The sequence below is a fragment of the Sorex fumeus genome, unplaced genomic scaffold (assembly GCF_029834395.1).
Source record: "Sorex fumeus unplaced genomic scaffold, SorFum_2.1 ptg000240l, whole genome shotgun sequence".
Taxonomy (NCBI): Eukaryota; Metazoa; Chordata; class Mammalia; order Eulipotyphla; family Soricidae; genus Sorex; species Sorex fumeus.
This window is the reverse complement of record NW_026606297.1, coordinates 10,957,180-10,975,614: the sequence shown is the minus strand read 5'-3', so window position 1 is coordinate 10,975,614 and position 18,435 is coordinate 10,957,180. Positions and strand designations below refer to the sequence as shown.

Below are 18,435 nucleotides of genomic sequence, written 5' to 3'. Positions count from 1 at the left end.
GTAATGAAACCCAACTCAAAAAGAAGGGAAAAGTAGATTCTATTGAAACTTCTTTTTCCCTTACATTTGATGTACAATTATAGTATCATCAGTTTCTCAAGGTATTCAAATCATATAAAAAGCAAACTTGTCAGATTGCTTTTTAGAATGTCTTTTCCCTTTCCAAAAATCAACAATAGTCTATGAAATAAAACTATACTTCTATTAATTGATTCTAAATGTAATTTCACATACATAACAGACAATTTTTTTTACTAGTGAAACACCATGAGGTACAGTTGTAGACTTACAAGTTTTTGTGCTTGGGTTTCAGTTATAAAATGATCGAGTACCTATCCCTCCACCAGTGCCCATTCTCCACCTCCAGTGCTCCTAGTATCCATCCCACCCCCTCCATCCCCCCCCATTGCACCCCACCCCTGTGTCAGGGCATTCCCTTTTGTTTTCTCTCTCCTTTTGAGTGCTGTAGTTTTCAAAAGAGGCACTGAGTGGCAATCATGTTTGGTCTATAGTCTACTTTCAGCATGCATCTCCCATCCTGGGAGGATCCTCCCAACACCCTTTATTTGGTGTCCCCTTCTCTATCTGAGCTGCCTTTTCCCCTAGCATGTGTGGCTGGCCTCCAAGCCATGGAGTGACCCTCTTGGTACTATATCGGATCTTCTTGGGTGTTAGTCTCCTATTTTGTTACTTTATATCCAGATTAATGCAATATTTCTATGTCTGTCCCTCTCTTTTGGACTCATTTCACTTAACATGATACTTTCCATGTAGAACCCACGTCTATGTAATTTTCATGACTTCATCTTTTTTTAACAGCAGCATAGTACTCCATTGTGTAGATGTACCAAAGTTTTTTAACCAGTCATCTGTCCTCGGGCACTCAGGTTTTTTTTCCAGATTTTGGCTATTGTGAATAGTGAAGAAATGAACATAGAAGTGCAAATGTCATTTTGACTGTACTTTTTTGCTTCTCCGGGATATATTCTCAGAGTGGTATAGCTGGGTCAAATCAAAGCTCAATTTTTAATTTTTTGAGAATTGTCCATACGGTTTTTCCAAACAGGCTGAACCAGTTGGCATTCCCACCAGCAGTGAAGGGGAGTTGCTTTCTCACCAAATCCATGCCAACACAGGTTGCTTTTGTTCTTTTGGGTATGGGCCAGTCTCTGTGCTGTGAGATGATATTTCATTGTTGTTTTGATCAGCATCTCCTTGATGATTAGATGATTAGTGATGTAGAGCATTTTCACATGTGCCCTTTAGCCATTCAGATTTCTTCTTTGGAAAAGTTTCTGTTCATTTCATCACCCCATTTTTTCTTTTTGAGCTGATGAGTTTATTTCAATAGTAAGTTTGAAACCCTTTCCTTATGCAAGAGAACTGCAGTAATTACTCTCAGGAAGACAATTTTCTACACTGTCAAAAGTTCCTTTTGCACTTTCCTCAACACTGATCAACGCACAGTTTTAGTCCACATTTAGTTTGATCAATCTACTGAGTTAACGTAAGCTTCTTCTTCTTCAGAGACTCTGGCATCTCAGGAGGAGGAGAGTGGGGAAGCCTGAAGTAGACCTTCACAGAATCATAAATGAACCACTGGAGGGAAGTCAGAGTGCCAATCATGATGATGCGGGCGAAGAGTTCCTTCCATGCACCTCTAAATCCAAGTCTCTGAAGGACCTGAGAAGCAGTGCTTCCTTTCTCTTTATTCACGACAGACACCACAGAATCAGCAGGGTGAGAAAACTTTGCACAGAAGATTCCAGCTATATAACCTGCGACAAATGTTACAACCAACTGCTCTGCCTTCGAACATTCATCTCTGGGATTGGGAACCACAAACTTGTACAGTAGTTCAACAGTGCGTTCAAAGCAGGTCAAGTTCATCATGGTATACGGTATCTGTCTCATCCACAGAGGAGCAACCCCCTTGTAGAATGCATTTAATCCTTACTCCCTGTACATCTGTACATTTTGGGAGCTACATCTCTCAAAGTGTTGACATAACCAGGTTGGGTTTGAATTCGAACCTTAGAAGCTTCCACAGAAGCCAGGGAAATGTCAGCAAAGATTTCAGCACTGGCAGAGGGAGCCAAATATAGTGATGCCTGCCAGAGGTATGTGTTTTCCTCGCCTAGCATGTTGCTATACACCACTTTGAAGACTTCATAAAAGCCAAACTTGCAGAGGACCTGCGTGGAGTAGCCAATGAAACTCAGAGCCCATCCTTTGGCCATAATCATCACCCCATTTTTTGATGGGTTAGATGTTTTCTTCTTCTAGAGTTCAACCAGTGCTTTGTATATCCTTGATATCAATCCCTTATCAGATGGGTATTTGGTAAATATCCTTTCCCATTCTGTAGATTTAGACATAAAATGTAATGCAGACAAAAATAGTTAATTGCAGTGGAAAGCACATTTTCATTTTGGAAGGCTTCCCAAGCAAGGCTCATGGATTTGGGGAGTCAGTGCTACTATTACTTGTACAGCTGTGCTAGGTTGTTCAGTGCTCTGACTCACTGATGCAGCAATACTCAGGCCTAAGTGATGTTTGGGGTCATTTGGTGCCAGGATTATCAGTTGGGCCTTGAGCACACAGGTATACCCTCCAACTTTTGCAACTCTCTCATTGGTCTTGAGCCTACATATTTTTAAACTTTTTTACTCTAAACTCACACTAGTACTATAGAAGGCATGCAACTTTACAAGATATTTGGTCTTTAAAAGAACTAATTATTTTTTAGAGATAAAACGTGATGGGAGATGTAGCTTATTGTGTCTTTAAAATTATTTTAAAATCAAGTTTGAATTAAAAGTATTTAGAGACAAAGAGATAGTTCAGTATGTAAGGTGCTCACTTTGCATGCAGCAGACCTGGTTTTGATCCCAAATACCTTATGTGGTATCTTGAGCCCTACCAGGAGTGATCCCTGAATTCAGAGTCAGAAATAAGCCCTGAGTATGGCTTGGTATGGCTTAGAAAAAAATTCAAAAAGGAATATTTAACTAGTTCAAAGTGGCATAGGGTCTATTTAAAGAAGAGTGGATATCATTTTTTGTAGTTCCAGAGCTAAGCAAAACGTTTGCTTATAGAATGACGATGAAAGTAGCAATAACTAGAGATGACATCAAGGAGATAAGGAGCAATTAATACAAGATTTGGAAAACCAAAATAAAGTGTTGAGATTTTATCCTGAAAGCAATATTTCTTTTTAGTCCTTCAAGTAATAGAGGCTCATGGTCAAATCTGTCTCATAAATCACACTGTACATGAAGTAGAGATGGAATGTAGATGCAGGAGTAATAGTTGAGACTGTTCTCATAATCCAAACAGCCTCATAGTAGAACAAAATAAGGATAATGGGAGCGGCATAGGTCAAGTGGTAGATTACTGGGAATTATAAATTTATAAAAGCTGGAGGTAACATAGATATGGGACTTTTGAACAAGAGACAGTATACAAAAATATATTTTTAACTTGGGTAACTAATAATTATGATTATATTTAGAAATATAGGCAAAATACCATTGGGGGAATCAATATTAAATAAGCTTACAGTGAAAAAAATTGGCAATAGAGATTAAAATTTAATGCTACATAATATGAATATATTCAGAATAATTTTGCAACAAAGGCTTCTTATTTTAATGCACATTTGATAATAATCTTTACAGATAATCATTAAAGCATCATCTAAAATTACATAGGAATGGAAGTAAGAACAGTTAGATAAGATATAAAATTCAGGAATATTGGCATCATGAGTGACTCGAGAATAATATAAAGGAGGGTTATAACATTTCGGATTGGGCTATAAGAGAGACTATAAATTCTAATCTATGGATCCTCTGAATGAATAGATGCATGCAGAGGAATATGCGGAATAATGTAAAAATATTATTAACGGGTCAGTACCATAGGGATTTTGAATTCAGTGTCATTAAACTGGTCTGAGAGAGAGAGACAGAGAGAGAGAAAGAGACTCAAAAGGGAGAAAGTGAAAGAGAGAAAACTAGATGCTGATTAAGTGAACTGATCAAGAGAAATACAAGTTAAATAACAGTAAATGATTGAAATATGGTGAAAAGTAATTCAATGGATTTACATTTTTCAATCCCAACTTTGGACATGGAAGAGAGATCAATCATTTTGCTTCTGTAAGGGATTTCAGGGACTCTGAGCCAGGCTGTTTTCACTCGGGGTGCCCCAGAGGGGGGCAAGTGAGAACCCTCCTTGCCCCAGGCACCCAACCCAGGCAACCGATCTCCACTATCCAACTACTGTCACACTCCAGGCCGCTTTTCACACACTCAGTCCGAGCCTCACATATGTGTGAACATATTCCTGGACGGCATGACAACTTTTGTGCAACACATCATAAGACACTCCCTACCCATTTTCCATAATTACCACACCATATATGATAGCATACGTATATGTATGCCTCTCGGAGAGCCCAGCAAGCTACCACGGGTATCCCGACTACACAGCAGAGCCTGGAAAGCTAGCCATGGCGTATTTGATATGCCAAATACAGTAATAATGGGTATCATTTCTCTGACCCTGAAAGAACCTCCGATACATTGGGAAAGATGAGTAAGTAAGGCTGCTAAAGTCTCAGGGCTGAGATGAATAGAAACGTTACTGGCACCTGCTTGAGTTAATTGAAGAACAATGGGAAGTCAGTGATACAGGGGATTTTGAGGTTCAGAAATTTCTTCCATGAGATATGGAAAGGGTTTGAATACAATTTGAATACAATTTGAATAATTCAGAAGGGAGCGAGAACATGAAGATAGACTGAAAATTGGTGTACAGAATGAAATTTCTGTCAAGTCCTTTCGGGATAGTTATCAAAAGATAAGTGAAAGTTAGCATTCTAAACAAAAATATAATGAGAAATGAAAAATATAATTGACTTTGAGGACATTTACTTCACTGTCTTTCTCTAGTATGTTGTTAGTTACAGCCCATATTACATAAAATGCACTATTTTGAAGAATAAATCATAAACATATTTGGTATATTCACAAGTATTCACATATGTTAGTATGTTTTCTTTATAGTACTTTTTATAACCACCAGAAAGAAATTTGATACATGTTTTTAGTCAATTCTAAATTCGATCCCCTAAACCAGCAGACATCTAAATTCTATCTTTATGGACATATTGATTTTGTTCATTCCTAGAAATAGATGAACAGATCTAACTTTACTTAGGATAATGTTTTTCAAATTAATCCAAATTGAGGCATGTATTTATAATCCATTGTGTTTTTTTTTTGTTTACACTTTTTAAAATCTGTGATTTACCAAGTAGTTCATGAAACAGTTGTTTCAGGCATTAAGTGTTCCAGTTCCAATTCTACTACCACTGCCCTCCAACAATGTCCCCAGTTTCCCATCCATAACCCCAGCCCACCTTCTTGCAGGCACAATTAACTAATTTCATATTTCATCTTAAAACAAAAGGAACATGAATTATCAAATCTTAGATCAATAAGAATAAATTTGTGATCCTGTCCTATCTCACAATGATGTTACTAAAGTCATTGTCTGAGGATCTACCATGCTGGTTGGTGCTAGTTGAGCCCGTATTCAAATTGTTTAGGCTCACTGAGCTTGGTGGGTTTCTATGCAACTTCCCATTCAGATTTGCTGTGATCCTACTAGGCTGACAGTGCTACGAAAATGTGAGGTGTTGTGTGCCCCTGTGTGCAGCAGCATGTTCCACAAGACATAGATCTGAAACAATCTAGTGGCTTGCCACTTTACTGATGCTCAGTTGTGGAACTGAGCCATTTCAAGCCAGAGGCTGCCGGGTATGGCCGTGGGGTGCTTTGCCCTCAAGCAGAAAAAGGGAATCCACCTACCTCCACATTCTGAGAAGTTCCAGACACTCAACCCCCACAAGTCTAACTGGGGAGATTTGACAAGAGATTTGTTCTCTTGGAGCTGTGACGCTGGGCCATTTCTCTGCCAGCTAGGTGGCAGATACAGGTGAGGACTGCTTTTTTTTTTAATGGTGGTATCGGACAGGGGGCCCATTAGATGTATTCAGTCCACCCTCCATTGTTATACTCCATTGCTTTTTACAATCTGTAAGTAAGTGCTTGAGCTATCATAACAAAGTTGCATAGACTGAGCAGCTCAAGGCTCATATTTTTTTCTCATATTTCTGGAGACTGAAAGTTGGAGAACAAGGTTCTCATAGAGTTAGCTTCCCCTGAGGCTTCTCCACTCAGCCCATATATATCAACTACCATGCTGCCAACTCTGGTTCTTTTGGAGAATATCTCTCAGTGCATTGCTTGGTGTGTCCCAATACCGTTTTCCCCCCTCTAAAAAGAAGGTGCACATGTTTTTATTACAATTGAATTTACCTGGAACGTATTTAGCATTTTAGCAACGAGTAGTATACAATCTGTTGATTTGGGTGATGGGATTGCAAATTCCTTTGTGGTCCGAATTTCAATGTTTATATTACAAAAGAATGTTTGATTTTAACCAAATTCTTTTTTTAAACATGATATACTAAGATCATGTGCTATTCCTTATCTGCTTGATTAATTTCAAGTAAATATATTTACTGATGCTTCTACAATAAACCAACTGGATTCCTGTAATAAATGTCATTTGTCATAGTTACCATTTTTTACCACATTCTTCATGTTCTTTTTTAAAAAAAATTTTATTAGTGAGACACCATGAGGTACAGTTGTAAACTTACAAATTTTGTGCTTGGGTTTCAATTGTACAATGATCAAATACCCGTCCCTCAACCAGTGCCCATTTCCCACCACCACTGATCCCAGTTTGTTCTCTTTTTAATAATATTTTGAATACTGAATATGCAGTAAAACCTAAGAAGCAGACCTATTGGATTAAGATGAAGGACAATGAGACATTTGGTTTTGCGTGCTGTGTGGCATGATACATATACGTGACCAGTTGAGAACCTGTACTTCTGAAACATATTGAGTGTTGCAAACATATTACCAAAATAAATACATATGTATATATACATATTTTAATTGTGAAAATTGAACAGTAAAACCATTCTTAAATCTAAAACCTAAAATGCTACCAGGCAGGCTTACTCCATCACCTTGGAGGAGATCGTCACAGCTTATTACCTGCTTTATTCTCCTTCCCCATGAGGTATCTTGCAAATCCTTCCTGCAGGAAACCTTGGCTAAAAACAGTACAGCAAACTAATCCAATGCTGTCCTATAATAAACTGGCCAAATTTTTCCTGATGTTCTTCAGATAATCCTTCCACAATCAACTTCTAATCCCACCAGAGCTTTTACTCAACTTTTGAGATTTTTATACATTTCTCTACAGAAATATGATTATTTTTAAAAATATGGTGCAGAAAATCTACATTAAGAGCATGATATGAATGAACAAAGAATAACACCTTCAAAATTGTATAAAAATATAATATAAATGAATCACAAATCATTCATTCAAGTATATCATCAGAGAGATGAAAATAATACTGCAAACTTGGTACAAAAATTAATAGAAGTGAGGCCTTGGGCAAAGAAGGATTTAGAAAAGAATTATATAAAAAGATTTTTATAAGTAAAAATCTATGATGTATTCTCTAACAATTGTTTAAAACTTGGCTGAAGTATATGACTTTTAAAGAAGTAAAGAAATGATATAAAATATAAGTTCATTGATTAAATTACTAATTCATAAGCTCAACTTAAACTAATAGAATTTTCAGAAGAAGAACACTAAAAACATGCCACAAAGAAATACTTAACAATTAAAGAACAAGTGCTTTAAGTTAAATGGGATTATCAATTTCCCAATGAATTTAAGAAATTAAACACACACACACACACACACACACACACACACACACACACACAGGTACATGTACTCTATTTCACTGTGAAACTCCAAAATAACTGCAAAGAGACTCTCAGAAAACTTCCTAAGTAGGAAAAATATTAAGAACTATGCCTATTGAATAATAACATTAGAGTAATTTTTTACCTTTTCATAATGAGAATAATTCGCATATATTTTAATAAAATGCTAAATTAATTATGGAATTTTAAAAAGATCATTTCGGCTGCCGGAGCCCTGGTCGGGGCGGGGAGGAAAGCTCAACCCGCTCCCCTCCAAGGGGCCTCGGCGAGGAAAAAGATCAGTTAAAACAATTTAGTGTGAGGAACTCTAGTGAATACGGGGTTAAAGAAAAAGTAGATGGGGCTGGAGACATGGTATAGTGGTTAAGATATTTACTTAGCAAGCATCTGATTACAGTTCAATCCCCAGAACTGCATAGGGTCTGGCTAGTACCACTATATATGAAACCTAAGGATTGAGACAGGAGTAATAAGCTATGAGAACTGCTCATTATACACCAAATTCAAACACATGAAAGTAGATAATTAATATTAGAGAAATTTCAAATGGCATACAGAAATATTTTACTATAAAGGTAAAGGTAAAGGCCCTTCCGTTGATCGTCGATTTGCTCGAGCGGGCCCTGTAACGTCTCCATTGGAGACCTTGTTGTTACTGTGTCTGGCATATCGAATAACTTTTGTTCCAAATTTTATGTCAAAATTTTTAAAAATAATATTGGCTTTATAGATCATGCATAAGAATAAAGAGAAGCAAATAGCCCTTATATTCTTCTGTTAGAATATTTTGATTAAAAGTCATTATGAAAAGCATTAAAATATCTAAGATACATATTTGCATATATTCATGTGTACATATATACAATGTAGTGAATATTTTTACTGTAGGGTTGCTCTCTAATAAAACTTGAAAAATATGCATTAAACTTATATGCAAATTAAACTCATGAATCCTCATCTGTATGCTGAGTGTTCATTACAGCATTGTGTAAAATATGAGTAATTGAGATAATTTAAGTAATAATAGACTCATGGGTTTTTTAAGTATACAATGGAAAAACATTTAATGTTAGAAAATAGTTATGACAGTAATAAACGTTTTCTTTTGATCCAATTAATTATTCAAATGTATTAAAAACCTTAGTAGATATATTTGAACATATATATTTATATAATTTACAGACATATAAATTACATATACAATATTATTTTACTATAGTGTTTCGTCAAAGTTACCAGTGCTCAAATGCCACCAGACCAGACCATGCACGTTGGTGTTGGTCTCTGGGTGCCATAAGATGCCAGCTTCAAGCACAGGGTCTTAATATTTATTGGGCTTGTGCTCTACTACTTGTATTGTCTCCTAAGTCCCTGTTATTTTAGGTTCTTTGCTTTTATTTTCTTTCAGGATTATTTCCCAAGCAGTGCTCAGGGGTTCCTAGACCCACTTCTGGTGATATTCGGCCAATTTTACTAAGTCACTCAGTGCTAGCACTAGTGTATACAGTGGCACGTACTGGTTCATCAAGGCCACACCTAGACTTGTTCCAGGCCTCCTTGTCTATACATTGTAGAGTTTAGCTGATAATGTGGTTCCATGCATAGAACCTGCCTTGAGTGTTTGCAAGGCATGTACTCTAACCCCTGTACTGAATTTTCAATATATATATATGTATATATATACATATACATGCATAATTTAGGCACCATATTTTACTTAATGTTATGCATAAAAGCCTCGCATTGAACCCTCGACCAGACTGTCCACTTCCATCCAGTATTGTATCATGATCAACCCATACTGCTCCCTCAAGGCATACTTCCATCTAAATATAATTTCTCCTTTTTTGTTGCCTTTGGATATTAATTATTTTCCACTAAGTTTCTTTTTATCCCCAATATGACAGAGATATAGATAGGGCTGGAGTGATAGCATAGTGGTAGGGCATTTGCCTTGCATGTTGCCAGCCCGGCCAACCCGGGTTCGATTTCTCTGCCCCTCTCAGAGAGCCCGGCAAGCTACCAAGAGTATCTCGCCCCTATGACAAAGCCTGGCAAGCAACCCGTGGCGTATTCGATATGCCAAATACAGTAACAACAAGTCTCACAATGGAGATGTTACTGGGTCCGCTCGAGCAAATCGATGAACAATGGAGGACAGTGCTACAATGCTACTTGAGAGAGATAATTCTGTCTATGACTCATCTTCTTCATAATCAAAGTCAGATTTTAAAGTGACAACCTTTAGGTATCAGTAATCAGAGCTGATTAGGTTGGAGGGTACAAGAGACTACTTTGAATATTGCACTTACTGAGACCTCTTTACTATATATTTTATATTGTCATTGTTTTTATTTTGTCAAACTAAATAAATCATTCCTAAAGTGAACTAATATCTTAAAGTCGTAAACTAATACACAACAAGATATTTGTTGCATATAAAAAAATTTTCCAGGCAGAGTACAGGAACTCACAGCATAATGATATGTTGTTCTCATATTAAAGTTTGATGTCAGGATAATCTCATGAGTTTATTCAGAAGGTTTATACTTAGGATGTATAGATGGATGTACAAATAACCCTTTAGCTCCTGGATTCCAAAGATAGAAATAAATGTTGTGACAGAAAATGATTTGATTTTTCAGCAGCTAGCATAAGTAAACCTAAAGGAAACAATTTTGGGTTAGTTTTAGTAACGGATATAGTACGCAGTGTAGGAAGCATGCAGAGAACTGCAGTGGAAATACTGTATTAATATTAAAGGATGTAAGAAAGAGAGGGGAGATACAAAGGAGCTAAAGTCATTTAGCAGATTTCATGAAAGTTTGATTGACAATACGAGGTATAACCTTAAATTAACCAGACAGGAAAGGAATTTAGGTGGGTAATGTCATAATGCAATGCATATTATTTTTCTGGCTCATAAGATTTCTTGTCCATTTACTCATGCACTTACCTTTCTGTTCATCAATTAACTTAGCAGTTTAGGATCTGTGACATATTATCTCACCTCACACTCTGAAGAGTTTGGTAAAATTTGTAATGTAGGGGGAGATTACTGACAATTTTGGAGAGTTAATAATGAAATGATGAACTAAAATAGGAAAATGGGATTTCCCCTTTTTGTGGGTTGCCCTAGAAGGCAGAGGTCTCAGCGTTGTATATGTCATAAAGCAGCAGACTCTAGTGTCTGACTCTTCTCTGTGTCCCCAAATATATAAAAATTGTACTGCTGTAGCACTGTCCTCCCATTGAGCATTGATTTGCTCGAGCGGGCACCAGTACCATCTCCATTGTGAAACTTGTTACTGTTTTTGGCATATAGAATACGCCACAGGGAGCTTTCCAACCTCTGCCATGAGGAATAAAAATTGTATGAGTAATATTTATTATTAAGACAAAAAGTTTGCGTTATGGAAATCCAAGTACAACAGAAAAGAGGAATATTTTTCTTTTTTTTTTGGTATTATTCTTCAATCAATATCATCAGCTACTAATGGTAGGATAGCAATGTCTTCTTTCTTTGGTGTTCATTCATCTTTAGTTTTGTTATCACTTTAAACAGGAAAGAAGCAAGCTTTTACCTTAGGTCATCTTTAATGAATGATTGAAGAGTTCCAAGAACATTAGTAACATCACTGCAATCAGATAATGTAAGATTTATAAACTGCTTTGTGTAATAGTCAAAATGATATATTACATGGGTACTATAATGGAGATACATAAATATAGAGTTTTGGGAATGAGTTTAATTTGATCACATAATTTTAAATGGTGCATATTAATAATTAATGCATTATTCTCAACCATGATTTGAGTAATATAAATTCCCACAGAAATGCCATATTAAATGATCTTGAGTCGTATCTCCTTAATAAATATCAAATAAATTATTGTCAGCCCAATTATCTCAAAGCGTTCACAATGCATAAATACTGACTACAGTACATCAATAATGAGTAACATTTTAAAAATAACAATTGGTTAGCACGGTAATGTGTTTTTTCAAAGAACCATAATCATCCCACCTTCCCTTTGTACTGAAACTTAAAATTTTTTCCTATCATATCATAGTAGTGGAAATCATTTCCTCACTCTTTCAAATTGGGGTGGCTTTCAATCTTGCTATGTCCAATTTAAAGTTGCAGAACCACTTGTACATTTCTTAGCTTTGTTCCTTTACTTTTTGTCTTATGGAATATTTCCCTGATATCAAAATGAAGGTCATTACATTCTCAAGTAGAACAGTAAAAGGTGTGATGAAGCTAATGACTTTTTAATATTTACTAGAGTAGCTACAATAGACATTCCAGCCCCAGTAGACTACAGATGAATAAACTCACCTGTTATTTATTAAAGACTACATTAAGTGTTAGGTCAAACCCAATTTATTTTCTTAAAATCATAATTTTTAAAAAAATTTGGGGTTACAGCTGGTGCTGTTCAGGGCTTACTCCTAGCTCTGTACTCAGGCATCACTCCTGGTGGGCTCAGAGGAAATTATGTGGAACTAAGGATAGAACCCGGATCATCTGGTTTAAGGCAGATGTTACAGTGCTATCACTGTAAGCAGCTCTTAAAATTCTGAGGAAATGATAGTTTTGTTTAAATACACTAAATTTGAAGGTGATTTTATATTAAACATAAACAAATGGCATTTTGTGAAGTTACAAAATTATCATTTTTGACATATAGCTTATGAGGATAATGATTTAGTAGAGTGAAAAATATCAGATACCCCACAAACTTTAAAAATTACAACCTTTATTTTGGATAATTTGTATATGTAGGGATGTTGTACGATGTGTTTTATATTTATAGAGAGTAATCCAATGTGACAGATATATAAATATAGTTAGTTGTATATATTATAGAGGGCATATTTAATTTATACTCAAGAAAATGAAGATCTGGTAAACAAATAACCAATGTCTAAAATTGTAGTTGGAAAAATGCCAATTATCTTTGATTCCAGATGAAATCCTTTATTTTTTCAGTAATAATCTAAATAAAATATTTTTCTTTTGCAGTTTAATATAGAAATAATTCCACTGTATTTTTAATATAATTAATTAGTAAAGTATGTATATATATAAATATTTATAGACAAATATTATACATAATTAGTAAAATGTGTATATTTACACGTAGCACTGTAGCACTGTCCTCCCGTTGTTCATTGATTTGCTCAAGTGGGCCCAGTAACATCTCCATTGTGAGACTTATTGTTACTGTGTTTGGCAGATCAAATATGTCATGGGTAGCTTGCCAGGCTTTGCCATGCAGGCAAAATACTCTCGAAAGCTTGCCGGGCTCTTCGAGAAGGGGCGGAGGAATCAAACCTGGGTCGGCAGGTTGCAAGGGGAAATGCCCTACCCGCTGTGCTATCACTCCAGTTCAGCATATTTACATAATTTACATATATACATATTTTACTGATTATATATATATATGGGCTGGAGCGATAGCACAGCGGGTAGGGCGTTCGCCTTACACGCGGCCAATATGGCCGACCCAAGTTCGATTCCTCCGCCCCTCTCGGAGAGCCCGGCAAGCTACCGAGAGTATTCGATATGCCAGACACAGTAACAACAAAGTCTCCAATGGAGACGTTACTGGGCCCGCTCGAGCAAATCGACGATCAACGGGAGGGCCTTTACCTTTATATATATATATATATATCATTTTACCTGAATACTACTTTCAACTCTAGTGCCTGACATTGAAATTTAAATCCCTTTTTATTTATTTAGTGGCAAGAGCCTAGAGGTGTATTATATTTGGTGTTTGTATTATATACCGGTGTTTAGCACCAAGTTCCTAAAATCTTTGAAATATATTTCAATAGAAGTGTCTTCTGCCTTAGCCAGGTGACTCTGGAAAGGATTCTGGATAACCGTAGGATTGGGCTAGTAACTAGAACATGGAATCATAGAAGTTTAGAGTCTTTAGTCTCAACTGCCGTCCTTTCAGGGTAAAGTTTGGGTGTATGATTGAGCACGCCCATGTGAGAAAGCCTCCCTCCACAAAAATCCTTGAAGTATGAGATTCCGAGTTTCTGAGTTGGTGAATTAGTGAATGCAGGCAGGAGGGTGAATAGTCACAAATCCACAAGGCCGGAATACCCTTTTGTGGGTCTTCTGAAGCTCACTGTATGTACTTTTCTCTGTCCTTTTCTCCTAGCGAGTGGATAATACAGGTTGGGCCACACTGAGGTGGTCAGTAGCTATTTCCAGTAACTATTACTGAATCTGTGATCAAGACTGGCCTCTGGCGGTGTTCCAGGACCTTATAATGTGTGCAAGATTGAAGTTGGTTAAGACACAGGAGAGGCCTTACAATTTACTAGCTCACAGCCTTATCAATTTACCTCTATTTATCTGCATGTGTTTCTGTATTTTTTTAACCAAATCTTTTGTCATATAACAAATAAAAAGTTTATTTCTTTAAATTTAGTGGACTGCCTTATTAGGTAGTGTTTTGCTACCAAGGCAGATCTGGGGAACTTCTAATTTGTATCTAAGTCAAAGAGGCATAACGTGGGGCTCTTTCATTCAATTTACAAAAGAAGGGAAATCCTCACAATTCGGAGACTTTAACTTGAGAATCTGACACCGTTTCCTGGTAGGATTCCGAAATTAAACTAAATTGTGAGATAGTGTCTTAGAGAAAAAATTTGTTTTCAAATAAACACCAATTCCATGAAGTGATCACATTTTTCTGTTTTTGAAGTAATTTTTCAGTTACAAAAAGAAGATAAATAAGAATATTAGAAGGCAAAATCAAGATGCTTGTGATTTAAAGTAAATTATTCTTGAATATTTCTTTTTTTGCTGATATGAAGAGTTTTCCACTTGATGTTTACTAGATGGGATTACTAGATTATTAAATATTCCACTTGCTGTTGTAAGATTATTACAGAACATTAGCTTTCTTTACCCTCAATATTACTTATAATAGCATTTAAACTTCAAGATGAGTATTCATGTCTCAAATTATTATACCATTAATTCTAATTCCAGTCAACAATTAGAATTATGAGCATCTTAAATTAATAATCTGAAACAGATTATCTGAAACTATTTAATAATTTTTTAATAAAAATAGTGATATTAGACCATTTAAATATTTTACCAGCTATAACAGACTAGCTTTTAATACAGTTTCTATAAAAATACTTTCTCAAAGCAATTGAATTTTTATATTATTTGCTTCATATATTTTTATTATTTTTGCACACAATAAGAGGCAAAAGAAAAATTTACTTTTATTCATTGATACCCGAGAACATTGTGAAGTAGTTTTAATAAAAGTATTTTTCTGCACAAAATTTTAAGCAATTATATTTTAATGAATCTCGTCGCTACCTTAGTTTTGCTGATAATTGTATGATTCAGCACTTTAGAATTTCAATTCTCACTTTTTAAAAAACTATTAAATGTCACCAGAGGCATTATTCTGAGTAACCTAATACTAGAATAGCAATATAAAATTTAAATACATCAAATAATTATAGAAAATAGGTTGTAGCAAGGAGAATTCTATGAAATTTACATATACTTATTACAAATCTGTTTTAGTCTTATATTGATAAAAGAAAGGGGTACTGATCTATATCTATAAAGAGATTTACTATCCGTGGTAATATAAGAAGTCAAAATTGTAAGTTATGAGCAGCTAACAATGGGATGTATGGGTAGAGTGCATGTTTTGCCTATGGAAAGTTCTAGGCTTGAATTCCCTGAAATCTATGACTCTCCAGTAATACTAGGGAGTACTTTCTTGGTAAACTCAAAAAACAGAATGAGAAATAATCCTCATAATAACAATATCTATCACAAAACTTAACAATAATTAAAAAAAACATTGTAAATTAAGATAAAGATATGACATCCAGTTAGGTTTACAGTAATTGAGAATAGAAAAAAAATCAACAATACCAGTAAGTATATTGAAACAAGAATACAACATTAATATATTATTAATAATATAACATGGAAAGTTTCCATATTTAAAAAAATTTTTTTATTAGTGAAACACCATGAGGTACAGTTATAGACTTACAAATTTTTGTGCTTGGGTTTCAGTTATACAATGATCAAGTACCCATCCCTCCACCAGCGCCCATCCTCCACCACCACAGGTCCCAGCATCCCTCCCAACCCCTGCCCTCTCCATCCCACCCTGCCTCTGTGGCAGGGCATTCCCCCTTGTTCTCTCTCTCTTCTTTTGGAGTCCTGTGTTTTGCAAGAGAGGCATTGGGTATCAGTCATGTTTGGTCTATAGTCTACTTTCAGCATGCTTCTCCCACCCTGGGAGGATCCTCACAACACCCTTTATTTGGTGCTCTCTTCTCTATCTGAGCTTCCTTTTACCCTAGCATGTGTGGCTGGCCTCCAAGTCATGGAGCAAGATTCCTGGTACTAATCTCAGCCACTCCTGGGTATTAGTCTCCCATTTTGTTGCTTTATGTTCCCCAGATGAATGCAATGAAAGTTTCCATATTTTAAGTTAAGATTTTTTTTTGTTTGTTTTGGGGCTACACCTAGCTATGCTCAGGGTTTACTTCTGCCTCTATATTCAGGAGTTACTCCTGGCTCTGCTCAGGGGACCACATGGGATGCTGGAAATCAAATCACAATTGGCAGTGTACAAAACAAGTTGCCAGACCCTCTGTAATATCAGCCTGGACCAAGTCATAGGTAATATTTTTAGAACATATTTTTTTATTTTTGAATAATGATTATGCCATTTATAGAAATATAATTTGGTGGGGTTGAAGGAGTTTGTTCATTACAATCTACAACATTTCATAAATTTTAAGAATTATATGTCAAATCAAGAATGGAAAACACAATACATATTTACTTAAAACACTTTAAATTTGGCAGCTATACTCGTTAACTGCTATGAAATAATTATCTAATAAAATTGGATTTTGTTTGTGTCTTTGTTAATATAAAACAGTTCGTATTACCCATAGGATCCTCCAGTGTCTTTAAATATCTTCACTTTTTAAAACTCAATATAGGAAGCTTAAAATTGAATGTGTTCCTTATAATGTAAGATGGTATTTTAAATGATAGTTTGCCTCCTATATATATATAAAATATGATATAATATTACATTTTTGTTAATCGGTTGGAAATCATATAGTTCAACTCAAACCAATACAGTTCAAACTTATTTAGTGCTTAAATTAAATATTAAGTGAAAAGGCAATGCCAAATTTATTGCTAACATAAATATACAGAAAGTACATAGATTATGGGTATTCTAGAAATTGAAATGTAAATTAAAATGCTATAAATACCAAAGAGCTAAAGGCTTGAATTATAAATCTAATCAAAAGCCATTGTGTGTTTCTGGATATGTTGAAGTTTCTGGAGTCATTTTATGGTTTAAGATGGGTTAGGCTCAAAGGTAACACAAAGCAGTTCTATTGACTGCAGACTGTGAAACTAAGAAAGAATCTGGGAAGTATAAGACAGAAAATTCTCAAAGAGCATGCAGAGAGATCAATGGCACATTCAAAGAGGACTCTCAAGCTATAACTTACTTAGACCCAAATCAGTAAGATGGAATCTGTTAATATGAAGAGGATTAAAGTGATCTGGAAGGGAAAACAGTAAATTTTCTCTGAAAAGATATACCAGAAATGGACAAGAATGCTCCTCTCTGTTTTCACATGTTTCTCTGATCTCACCAGAGTTAGAGATGCAGTACAGTGCATTTTTATTTTAAACATAACCCACTTCAGCTGCCACCAAAAGTGTCTCTATAATTGCTCTAGACTTTCTAGCATTTCCCTAAGTTCGTACTACATCTAGTCACTGACTGAAATCATCTTGTTCCAGAAATACCTTAAAGTCTATTTCCTCACTTGGTTTTAGGTAACAAGTTTTCAAATATGGCATCAGATGTATGATCTCTCTTTTTGTAAATAAGGCTTCATCAAATCTCTAATTTGTGCATGTGAAAAACACAGGAGAATCAAAAGGGCAGACACATAGTGATAGAAAATATTTGTAAATTATATATCTATGATGGTTATATATGGTACTATAATAAACTCTCAAAAACTCTAATAAAAAAATAAATACGGAGGGGTAAACACTTCATCAGAGAAGATATAAGGATCACAACTAAGAGACAATGTCAGCTGGAAATTGGTACTATATAATAGGAGCGAATAAATTACAAATGAAAGCTAGGAAAATTACTTCTGCTAAGATTAATTGAACTTATAGATATAGACATAGATTCAGACATCCTACATACAAAATACATTCAACTCAATAGCCCTTGCAGAAATAATTTATTTTTCTTATAAATAAGTCATTGATTGCTTAATAGAGTAGCTAAAATAAAAATGATTGTGAAAATCCTAAACCCCTGGAAGGTGTTGAACAACTTAAACCCCAAAAGATCTCTGAGTAGGAAGCAAATAAGCTTAAACTCTGCAGCATAGTTTGGAGATCTTTAAAAAGCTAAGCAGGTACATGTGTTCTGACTAACCTGATCCACTGTTCAGGAGATG

The 18,435-nt window shown here is 35.4% G+C and overlaps 1 protein-coding gene across 1 annotated transcript; it reads right to left on the bottom strand.

Moving 5' to 3' along the window:
* Positions 1-1,340: 1,340 nt before the first annotated feature.
* On the bottom strand, positions 1,341-2,255 carry LOC130018171 (phosphate carrier protein, mitochondrial-like; the record flags this gene model as incomplete). The annotated part of the gene is given in 2 exon segments (XM_056108968.1): positions 1,341-1,974; positions 1,977-2,255. Coding segments are annotated over 2 exon segments (759 nt in total), but the record flags the coding sequence as incomplete, so codon positions are not given.
* Positions 2,256-18,435: the final 16,180 nt, after the last annotated feature.